The sequence below is a fragment of the Lissotriton vulgaris genome, chromosome 2_1 (genome assembly GCF_964263255.1).
Source record: "Lissotriton vulgaris chromosome 2_1, aLisVul1.2, whole genome shotgun sequence".
Lineage (NCBI taxonomy): Eukaryota > Metazoa > Chordata > Amphibia > Caudata > Salamandridae > Lissotriton > Lissotriton vulgaris.
This window is the reverse complement of record NC_141687.1, coordinates 81,527,481-81,539,723: the sequence shown is the minus strand read 5'-3', so window position 1 is coordinate 81,539,723 and position 12,243 is coordinate 81,527,481. Positions and strand designations below refer to the sequence as shown.

General features: G+C 47.6%; 1 protein-coding gene across 1 annotated transcript in view; it reads left to right on the top strand.

The window, feature by feature from the left end:
- The window catches only part of SMARCAL1 (SNF2 related chromatin remodeling annealing helicase 1), a 388,047-nt gene that overhangs the window by 266,805 nt on the left and 108,999 nt on the right, over positions 1-12,243 (top strand). The window contains exon 9 of the mRNA XM_086954490.1: positions 2,010-2,075. Coding sequence (XP_086810616.1) covers positions 2,010-2,075 — 66 coding nt within the window. The remainder of the gene's footprint in view (positions 1-2,009; positions 2,076-12,243) is intronic.

Here is a 12,243-nt window from a genome sequence, read left to right as displayed (position 1 = left end):
GCTTGGGATGGCAGGGTAATCCTCTGACGTACACAGCAGGCCACAGGTAGCAGGGCAGTACTCGTGAGAGTCCTCCCGCTGTTCCAGCAGTGAACTGAGGGGTGCCCCTTTTGAAGTGGATGAAAATTCTGGTGGCCCCACCTCTCCCTTCCACACACACACACACACACACACACACACACACACACACACACACACACAAGTGTCTGACATTTCCTGCCTGTCTTCAGATACAATAGGCTAGTGTGAAGTTCTTTGTGAGCGGAGTCAAAGTCTTTGAAGTGCAAGTGGGGCTGTGCACAGTTTGCTCCCATCCTACCTTGGATGGCCCATCCTGCCAAAATCTAGCCCCTCTATTGTATAACTGTGAGAGGAATACACAAGGTTCAACTGCCAACTACACCTAGTCATGTGGCCAGGAAACCGGCTGCAGGCATCAAAGGGTTAGGACACGAAAATGCCAACTTTCTAAAAGTGGCATGTTCAGAATTGGGAATTAAAATCCGACTTCACCATTAGAGAGGATTTTAAATTAGAATTCCCTGGGCAGTAAACATGATATTTGTACCCGCTCACTAACAAAAGTTATCATATACTAAATGTACTTTGGCAACCCAATGTTCTCCTATGGGATAGGTAGGCCTCACAGTAGTTCTGAGTTTTTCATTGCCAGGACATGTAAAACTTAAATTACATGTTCACCTTTTTAATTACAATGCCCCCTACCCTATAGGCTGCCTAGTGCCTGTCTTAGAAATTTTTTGGCATGTCAGTCGGATTATTTTGCTAAGTCGAATTGGTAGTTTAAAACTACATACAGACTGCAGTGGCAGGCCTTAGACATGTTTTAGGGTGCTACTTGTGTGGGTGGCACTATAAGTGCTGCAGACCCACTAGTAGCATTTAATATACCAGCTCTGAGTATATATTATACCTCTTTACTACGGACTTTTAAGTAAATTTCGTATGCCAATCAGGTGTAAGCCACTTTTAGCATGTTTTAGGGAGTGAGCACCATCACTCTAGCACTGGTAAAATGCAGAGTCCAAATGCCATGAGCATATATCATTTTACCACACCAGACTAAAGTGGCTACACATCACACCACAAGTCAAACTAAACACCATCTGCGTCGTCTGTGAAGCTGTGCATCTTTGCTAGCCCAAAAACCTTACAGAACTGTTCACACTGAACAAGCTGAAAATAAATATTTGCTCCAGATAAGATATCAAGAGCGCCTCTACCAAATGGAGAAGGAGAAACATTGGCAGGAAGCAACTTACCACAGCGGCAACTGAACTATTAAATGACACCCACCCCCATGCAAAGATATCCCACCCCACAAGACCTTAACCATGCTGAAACTGCACATAATGATCAGCATCTCACCAGATACCAGTTTACCTCATTTCAATTTTCACTTCAGTTCCTTAGCTGAATCGGCATGTTATGTTCAACAGCTGCATTGCCGCTGGCTGATCTATAATCTCCTTTCACCTACCCCCTCCCTTGTCCATAAAGCAGGATTAAGCCACTGTGTGAAAGGTTTCTCATATCAGTTGTTGAGCTCTCTCTCCTCCTATCCCTCTTGATTTCACCGTTGTTGCACCTTGAAACTAGACTTCTCTGTTATGTGTTACACCCAATAAATACTAAATACCCCCCTACCTCCTTAACAAAGGACAGTGGAGTTTAACCTTCCTCCTCCTTCATCCTATTACACATACCACTGTCCTTGCCCCTCATTATTAGGCTATCAACTCTAAATGCATTCCTATACATCACCAGAATGTGATGCTGTTATTCCACCCCATATTTTTTATTTAGATTAAAGATATAAGAGGGATTATAAAAGCTAGAACAGATAATAGTAAGGAATCCTAACTATTTGATTTCAAATATAAAGTGTTCTTATATGATTATGCATGACTTTACAAATACAGTTCATCTAGTGGTGTTGCCTTCTGCACATGGTTTCTCATCTTCACCATGTTCTTGTTTCATTTTAGGACGAGTCGCATTTCCTGAAGAATGTGAAGACGGCACGGTGTAAAGCTGCTTTGCCCCTACTCAAGGTGTGTACACACTTGATTTAATGAGGGGCAGTTGGTAGAATGTTGCATGTGTTTTGTGGATTTCTGTAAACATACTTTATTAGGTTTTGCATAGATTTGAATATTATGTACCTTTACAGAAGCACAGGATCAGAAATCAGATATGGCAGAAATGCATCCAACTACTAAACAAGCCATACGAAATATGGTGAAAGAGAAAAAGGGAAATTAATTTGGTAGGCTTATTTGTCTCTCAACAGAGAGAGTAGACTGCAACTGGTGATCCTGGGAATGTGAACAAGACAGCAGAACAGTAAGACTTCCAACAGTAATTGTGTAGTTAGGTAACATGCTCACATATTGATGTGGTGGGGGGTGGGGGGGGGTATAATAGGGTCAGGAGCCTGGATTAGAAATACATTAATAGGTGAACAAAATCTCAGTCCATGGGCCATGGGCGAGAGCTGGGGGGAATCCACTAATCTCTGTATGGCATAGGCTTCTCCAAGGGCGCGTAGTTTTTTGGGGAAATAGAGCAGTGTGGTGTAGGGAATTTATGCAGTGAAATTCCAGGTAACGAAAACTCTGCCAACATGGGAGAAGCTTTTCTGGTTGTTCTTCAAGGATACTTAGCACCACCTCTGGATTCTTCTCCCAGAGTTGTCTAAAAATTGTCCCAGTCACAAGCGATCAGGTACTTGTGGAGACCTTTTGTTTCTTCCTCGTGCAGGAATTTACTTTCCCCTTGGGCACAACGCACCATAGTTAAATGCCAGGATTCCACTGAGGGAGGTGTAGTCGCTTTCCATCGTGTAGTAATTGCCTTCTTAGCCAGGAGCAGATCTCAGTCTGAAATGCGGACGGCAACTCTGCAATGCTCGGGTATTTTAAATATTCCAGGGGAGCAAGCCTCTCAAGATGCCAGCAGAGGCATACCTGTACGAATTGCCAATGCTCCGATGATTTTTTTCCCAAAAAGCAGAAAGAAAGTCAGCCCCCTGCATGTGGTGTAAATCAATCAATCAATCAGGGGTTTGTGAAGCTCGCTACTCGCCAGTGAGGGTCTCAAGACGCTCAGCAGGTGAAAATGAGCAATAGGGGCAGGAAGCAGAGGCGCCCGGGAAGAGTTTATTATTCTTAGCAGGGAGAGCGAAGCTCTACGAAGAATAAAAATCTGAATCAGTTTAAATCCAGCATTGAGGGAGATGGAAAAGGAATATGCAGGCTCGCTATTCGACTCCTGATCGAGGACTGATCTCTCGATTTCAGCCTGCCAAGTATCTCCCTAGTGTTGTATGGGGGTAAGTGGTAAAGCACCTTGAGCTTTGTATTATTATTATTATTATTATGTTTCTTATATAGCGCCAGAATCGACCCCCGAAGGGGTATCTCCGCGCTTGCCTTGGGAACCCGTCCTGGCTTTTCCCTGTGAGATAGCCCCTACAGGGCATCCCCAAGGTGAAAGCCAGGCATCCCGCCGCGGGGGGCCGTTGTGGAGATTAAGCAAGCTTAATGCCCAGAGTTGCAGAGTGTGAACCCATGATTAGGTCAGGCACCGAAGCGAGAATTATCGAGTCCATGGACATTTGAGCTCAAGACCCTGCTGCGTTGGGAATTGAACCCTGGTCCCGGGTCTGACCTCTGCTTCAGGGTCTGCCTGCTCTAACCGGTGAGCCACACTTCTCCACTGTATAGCCAGTTAACACACTGTCTTGCAGTCTCCACTGTTTATATAGTGTCTGTGTGGGTAGATCAGAATTGAGTACCGATGGTTGGGTGGTAGAGCGCCGATTTGAGCATGGCATTGATGCCACTGTTCATCTATGACCTCTGTATCAAGTGCAGTTTGCCAGGCAAGCCTAGTGTTGAGAGTAAGAAGAGATGCCTTGACCTGCTTAGTGGAGGTTAGGCGAGTGACAAGTTTCTTGGGCGAGGCCGAGGTAAGGCGAATCACAAGAGCAGCAAGTAGCTGTTGGGGCGTGTGGAGGATAGTTATTTGTATGGACTTACAAGCAGCTTGCAAGCGATGATAAAGCATGGCATCAAGCTGCGAGCAGGTGGCAGCCTCCCACAATATTTTGCAGTATCTGGAATGTCCCATCTGGGTGCAAGTGTGCTTAGATGCATGCACGATAACTGCTGTTGTACCCTCTTGTCAGAAGTCAGTGGAAGCTTGGGGTTATGAGCAAGGAGTAGCTCGATGGGGTTATGGGCAAGGAGAAGCTCATTGGGGTTATGGGCAGAGAGTAGCTCATTGGGATTATGGGCAAGGAGTAGTGCGTTGGGGTTATGGGCAAGGAGTAGCTTGTTAGCATTTAAACAGTCAATTCACGCCCTGCTGTGCAGTCTTCCCCAGGCCCACATTGTATGCCCACGGGTCTACCTCTCCAACGTTACCAGTGGGCAAAAAAAGGTGTTCTTAAGTTCTATTGCGACATCGGTCTGATCCAGCACCGGTTAAAAGATAAAGTGAAATCAGGAGTGCACATTTCAACTTGCTCAAACGGAAGTGTGAGCACCTCTCATGCTACCCTATTGGTCTACTGGCCCAAACCGGCTGGATCATGATAGAGCAGACTCTGTGGAGGAAACTACCCATCAGTGGAATTGGGATATTCATGAACAAGTAAAGACGTTTGAGTAATACCACCATGGCAATCCGTTTAGCTATAGAAAGAGGCAGCTTAGCCCATAATAGAATTTTGGGGCTCCAGCCATTGCACAATGCAGCCTTAGTGCTCTAGCCACACAACCTCTTTGTCACTACTGATCCAGATCCCTAGGTATTTGAGAGCAGTGCCCACCCATTTCAGGTTGAACTCCGATTTAAATTCCCCATGGCCATGGTCCGTGGGAAAATTGACCGATTTAGACCAATTAATGGAAATGCCTGTCAGAATACCAAATGCAATGAATTCATGTAGGTTCAGTTCCGGGCCCCTGGTATATAATGTCACCTCATCGGCAGTCTTCTGGAGGTGTAGTTCAAGCCCCTTGCTGCATGATGTTGAGTCAGGTGGGCGGCTGTAGCAGATAACAAGGGTAAGAGTGAGCAGCCCTGCAGGGTACCCCGAACTGGAAAGGTGGGGAAACAACCCTGTTAATACGCACTCTGGCAGTGGGCTGCGTGTATAACTTTGGAATCCACTGAATGTACTATTGACTGAATCTCAAACGCTCCAACAGAAGAAACCAATATGTCCACTCCAATGAATCTTAAGCCTACGTTGCATCTAAGAGGATGGCCAAAGCATGAATCTGCAGGTTTATCATGGGCAGCATTGTAAACAAAGTGCGCAGTAGAGTGTCCTATAACAAATCCTGATTGATCAGGACAAACTATAGTGGGGAGCAATAGGAGAAGCTGACCGATAATCAACTTGGCCAGTATCTTGGTGTCACCGGTGATCATAGAGAGCGGTCCATTAGAATCACAGTTATCAGGTTGTTTGTTTGGCTTCAGGGAGGTAGCAATTAGAGCCCCTTACACCAACTGGGGTGGCCTATCAGAAAACATCACTATAAAGAGTTATCTCTCAAAACAATGGCAGCTCAGCCAGCTTTAGAGAAAACATGACACATATATATATACATTGTACCCTTTCTATTCCTCCGAAGTTATATAGCGCATGGACCCAACGGACCTCCCAGCGCTGGTAAACTCTGATCTGTGCAGTCTTAAGTGCCCAGGGAGAGTGTTCCACAGTTTGTACGCTAGGTATGTGAAAGAGCTTCAACTGCTTCTTACTCTCTTGACCCTTGGGACTACAAGTATTAGAAGTAGGTTGTGACTCTCGGATCGTAGAGTTCTTTTTGGCATGTAGGGGGTTGCAAGCCATGGATAAGTTGGGGGTCTTTTTTGTTAACAGCACTGTGGACCAATCAGAGGGATCTGAACTGTATTCTCTTCTGTATTGGCTGCCAATGCAGATGCTGCTGACGTGCACTTGGGGATTTTATAAAGAGTGCGCGCTGCGGCGTTCTGGATTTCCTGCAGTTCCATATTTGGGGCTCCTAGGTAGAGGGTGTTATCATAATACAGGCGTGAGTTGATTAGTTCCCGTACTACTACTCGACGGAGAGGAGCTGGAACCCAACTTAGTAGGTTTCCTAAGGTGTGAAGAAGTCCAAAAAAAAACAAGCGGTCAACTTCTTTGCCTGGACTGCCATGGATAGCCTGTCATCTGTCCAGATCCTCAGGCTCTTAACTGATGGCCAGTTAAGTTCCATCCAGCGGGATGGATACTTTCCTGCGACCAGGACCTCTGTTTTATCCCTGTTCAGCTTCAGATAGCTGTCATCCAGTCCCCCCGCGACAGAACTTGGTTTCTAAAACTAAGATATGGCATCTTACCCCTTAATTCATTTGTGGAAGGGATGGAGAGGAATTGATCTAAAATGCCCAGGTTGCTCTTGTCCGAGAGAATCGCTGGGTCATTTTTTGTTTGCATGTGTTGCATATAAACAGACGAGAGCAAAATGGCTGAAACCTGTTTGTAGGGTGCTTGGGGTTAGGGTCCACAGATCAGCAATGCGTGTCTTTCTAACCAATGCTTCTTCAATGTATATTGTTTGTGGGGTAGCCAAATATGTGGCGAATGCTTGGTTTATCAGGTCGAAATTGTTACCCAATGTCTGATTATTTTCTTAAGTAAGAACCGTTTATCATGTCCTTCTAATGCTTTATGATCTGTAATATTTGTAACACTGTTTTATGTATTTCGTATGTTGAATACTTGTACTTTTATGAAATATTTTTTCGAATAAAGTATTACAAAGATAGCTGTCAGACATCCAGTTTGCTACTTGTTTGAGGCATGAGTTTAACTGACTAGAGGTGTTAGAGAGCACTGCAGAGAGCAAGATGATGAGCTGTGTGTCTGTGTGACCAGGGCGGACTCATGGGCCTGCACTATTTCTGCCAGTGAGCGTACAGAGAGTTCTGATGGATACATCTGCCTGTGGATTCCTCACCTTATGAAGATCCCTGCGCCAGCATTCCTCAGAATTTTTTCCTAGCTCTCCACGCCGACGAGGTTGTCACAATGCCATGGCTCCGCATGCGGCTCTGCATGACGTCTCTGGAGCCATAAGAGGACAACGTCGACATGATGATGTCCGTTCCCTTTTTTCCGCGCTGTCGACACTAACGGTTTTTTTCTGCTACTCTCCATACTTTCGACTGGATACTTTATAATTTCGTTTGTATATTTCTCTCTTTTGACATGTCTGCCCAAGGATGTCGGGCTTTAAGCCCTGTAAGGAATGCGGGGGTCATATGTCAATCGCTGATCCGCATTAGGATTGTCTTTGGTGTTTGTCATCTGACCACGACGTTGAGGGCTGTTTTTCCTGCAGGAAGATGAGTCCAAAGGTTCTGAAGGAACTAGAAGCAAAGCTGTATATGGCCAAGGCAAGAAAAGAAAAATAGGGTCAAAAAAGTTCCAAGTCATTGACGTCGCATGACTCCAAGAGGAAGCATAAGAAGAAGAGTCGCCGGTCGTCAAAGTCTGTGGTGTCGAGGTTGCCTTATCCTGCTCCTCGACTTCAAGAAAATGACTTTGTCTCTCCTTCACCTTCAGAGTCTCCTCCGGTGACTCCGGTCCATTCTCCTTCATATAAAGGGACTTTGGAGCAGACATCGAGGCCGAGATCATCACCCAGAAGGTGTGTCGAATCCGACTGATAGAGGTTCCTTCGGTTCCGGCAGCACCACCTGTAGCTCCAGTGGCTCCGACTCCAGAGGTACCTTATTTAGATCTCGAAACGGCTCCATACCCTCAGTTTGCGGCGCCAGCTTCGGATCCATCGCATTTTCTGAATGTAATTTATGGCGTGTTCCCCAGGGCCTCGTACCCCTCTGGTGTACCTTTGGGTCCCAATGGGTCCTTTGGCATTTAATTTGGGTGTGCCTCACCAATATCCGGAGGCCCCCTTTGTGCCTTTCATGCCGGCGACGCCATCCTGGCATTTTCCGGCTCCGAGGATATCGACGCCTTATTGTCAGTACCCGGCTTCATCCCATGAAGTTTCTCGGATTCAATCTGCGCCGGTTACTACATTGGATCCTCCTTCGACGCCGCTCCCGGAGCCGTTGACGCCGCAGCCGAAGATGTGCTCGAGGAGAGAAGCAGACAGATTATTGGAGGAGGATCAGTACCAGGATGAAGAGAGAGAGAGGAAGGAGAAGTGTATGACACAGAAGATGTGTTTGAGGACTTGTATGATGCAAGTGGACTTAACACTTCTCCAGAGTGGCACTTTGCTTCTCAAAAGGCTTCCCCCTCAAAGGTGGTTGCACCTTACCATACTGTAATTAGGAAGGCTGCAGAACTTTTGGATTTGCAGCTTCGTATGCCGGAGTATAAGCCTAATCTACTCACGGAAGTGCTTCAGTCTCCGTCCTCGGTGGTTGAACCACTTTTACCCTTTAATGATGCACTGACTGAGCCAATCCTCAATGTGAGGCGCAACCCTCTTTCGGCTCCTGCGTTTTCAACGTCAGTTTCAAGAAGATATAGACCTGCTCCTGGAGATCCAGTGTTCCTTTCTTCTCACCCCTCTCCTGAGAGTTTGGTGGTTCAGGCTTCTTGTTCCAAGCAATCTTCAGGGGCTTTTCTGCAGGCTCCGACCAACAGGGATTCCAAGAAGTTGGAACAGTCTTTGAAGAAGGGCTTTTCTTCAGCTAGCATTGCACTGAAATCTACCAACGTCACTTGTCTCTTGGGCAAAAATATTCATACCTTAATGGACTCTGCTAAAAAGCTTCTTCCTAAGTTGTCTGAGGAGGACAGGGGGAATCTGAGTGAGGTGTTGGCGGACTCTCAAGCTGCAGCTTGCCAAGTCATCCAGTCTGGCCTGGATACGGCGGATTCTGTTGCCAGGGTGATGGGTTCATCCATTGCAACAAGGAGACATGCTTGGTTGAGATCTTCTGGGTTCTCTCCTGATGTGCAGGCTGCTCTTCTTGATTTGCCCTTTGATAAGTCTAGACTTTTTGGCGAAAAGGCGGACTCTGCCCTGCAAATATTTAAGGACAGTAAGGCAACGGCAAGGTCTTTCGGTCTGCAGACTTAGACAAGAGGTTATGAGTAGAAACAATACTGTGGCTTTGGGAAGACTTCCTTTCGAGGTTTCAGACAACAACAGCAATAAACCCCCTTGTGCTACAGGGGTAAAGGCAGAGGTCGCCTTTGTGGAGCTGGGCGTCAACCTTCTTCCTCCTCCTCCTCTACCTCCTCAACCCCTCCTAGTAATGCAGGAAAGCAGCCCTATATCCGCCATTCTGGATCATGTAGTTCCCGTGGGAGGCCGGCTTACCCATTTTCTACAAGATTGGAAATTGATCACTTCAGACCTTTGGGTTTTAGATCAGGTAGAAAATAGGTGCGAGCTTCTCTTCAGGGAATTCCCTCCTCCTTTCCCTCCTTGCCAAGGGTTTTGCACGGAGGATCATTTACTTCTCCTTCAGAAGGAGGTTCTTGCCCTGTTACAAAAAGGTGCAATAGAGGTCGTTCTAGAGCAGGAAAGGGGTAAATGATGCTACTCCTGATATTTCCTGATTCCCAAGAAGGATAGCATGTTATGTCCTATTCTGGACCTCAGAATTTTGAATCTGTTTCTCAAGCAGGAAAGATTCAAGATGCTCACCCTAGCGCAAGTTCTTCAGGCGCTGCAACAAGAGGACTGGATGGTGTCCATCGACTTACAGGATGCGTATTTTTACATCCCAATCCTGAAGTCGCACAGGAACTATCTCCGTTGTACGGTTGGGTTGCAACATTACCAGTTTGCGGTCCATCCGTTTGGTCTTACTACTGCACCCCGAGTCTTCACCTAGGTGATGGCGGTGGTGGCTGCCCATCTCAGGAGGTTGGGGATCCCGGTTTTCCCCTACCTGGACAACTGGCTTCTGAGGCAGAGTCTCCAGAGATGGTGCGTCATCATCTCCAGGTAACGACCCAGCTGTTGTACAAATTGGGTTTTTCGATAAATGTACCCAAGTCTCCCCTGGTGCCGTCAAAGTGCAACCTGTTCATAGGGGCAGTACTGGATACCACTGTGTGTTGAGCTTTTTCGCCTCCGCAAAAGATTCTCAACATTAAGGAAATGATTCCTCTGTTTTACAATGGAGCAGTTGTTCCAGTTCTGAAGGTTCTTCGCCTGCTCAGTCTGTTCGCTTCCTGAATCCTGTTGGTCAACCATGTACGTTGGCACATGAGGGCGCTTCAGTTGTGTCCTCGCAGGAAGTGGTATCAGCACAATAGGGATCCCAGGGAGTCAGTCAGGATCTCCAGAGAAGCTGCAGCGGATCTGTCTTGGTGGAGCGTGGAGGGCAATCTGTCTCAAGGAAAGCCCTTTCATCTTCCTCCATTTGTGGCCACAGTGATAACGGATGCCTCTACCCTAGGGTGGCGTGCTCATCTGGGGGATCTGGAGATCAAGGGTCTTTGGTCTCCAGAGGAAAGGTTGCTTCACATTAACCTTCTGGAATTGCGGGCGATACGTTTGGCGCTCAAGGCCTTTCTCCCTTCCCTCCACGTTTAGTCCGTTCAAATCTTGATGGACAACACTGCCACAAAGTGGTATGTCAACAAGCAGGGAAGAGTAGGGTTGTACCATCTCTGCAAAGAGGCGTTGCGGCTGAGGTCCTGGGCTCCGGATCATCGGATTTGTTTGATGGCATATCATCTCACCGGGGTGTTTCACGTGCGTGTGGGTAGTCTCAGTCAGCAGTTCTCTGCCGACCACGAGTGGTAGTTCTCGTTTTTTTTTGTGGGGTGTTTGTCCCTCCAGACATCCACTAGGTCTAATTTAGTCAACTCGGCCCTCATATAAGTGGCAGAGGCCACCGGGCGTCGAGCCGGGCCCGCGGAGCTGTCCCTGGAGGGGTCAAACACAAAATTAATATCCCCCCCCCACAACATCCCAGGCTGAGCATGAGACCTACAGTGGGCAGACAGGGTCGCATAGAATTCAGGGTGATCATAATTGGGGCCATAAACATTAACTACCAGCAGGTCAATTCCCTTACCCACACATCTAGCTAGGACATATCTACCCTCCGTGTCCGCATGTACCGGGATCAATTTCAATTGTGAAGAGGGATTGGCCCAGGTTAACACTCCCCGGGCATGCGTCGTGAAGCCTGCTGCCACTATATTCCCCGCCAGCCCTCTGGATTGCAACATCCGACTGTTGATAGGCAAGTGTGTTTCCTGCAACAGGGCCAAATCAACATGGTGTCTGTGTAGGTAGCCGAGGACCTTCCGCAACTTTCGGAAGTCGTTCAGGCCTCGAACATTCCAGGTCATCAGTTTCAGCGTGTGTGGGGCACGTGTGGGAACAGTCATTGCAGCATTAGACATTGCAAGGGCCCATGAACCATGTTAGCACAAGGGATGGAGAGAACATAACACAGCAGTACACTTTTCCCCATTGTAGCCAGCCGGCATTTCCATACAATTACAGATCCACAAAGCAGTCCACACACATCAAGCATGAACCCCTCAAACACCCCAAAGCAAAAACCCCCAACAGCCCAGTACCCAGACCCCGCCTCCCGCTCTCCCACCCACCCACAGCCGACCACCCCCAACCAGGTCAGACAGGTCCCAAGAACTACCCCCATCAACCCAAAAATAGCAGAGTGTTAGTCAGTTCGAAACTCAACTCCCTGGAGAGTTGCACAACCAAAGGCACCGGGGCGAAGCGCGCCTGAATAGTAAAACACCACCAACTGTCCCGATGTAATTGTTCAGTTCGGCACTCCATCTCAGCCCCGCTCGTGTTCCAGCGTCCATCGTAAAGCACATCAAACAGCCCCCCCCCAACCCCACCAACCCCCCAACAATGTTATATTGACCAAATCTCACTCCTCAGCAGTGCTAAGCGATCTCGTCACCAGCAACCTATAAAGCACGGGACCAAACCGTGTGGTCGCTGCCCCTCCAAACAGTACAGGCAGCCCCCATGTAATCCAGACTTACCGCCCCCAGGGGGGTGGCGCAGCTCTACCATTTTGAGGGTTCGTGTCCATCCCTTGGCAGGAAAAGCCAAATGTTCCAGCAGAGCCCCTCTAGTCTTGCTCTTCCAGGTTCGAGGCTGAACCAGTGTCGTCTTCCTGGCTCTGCCGAGCCTCCTTACGCTCCCGTGTCCATACCTTCAGAGATTTTTGAAGTTCTTTGGG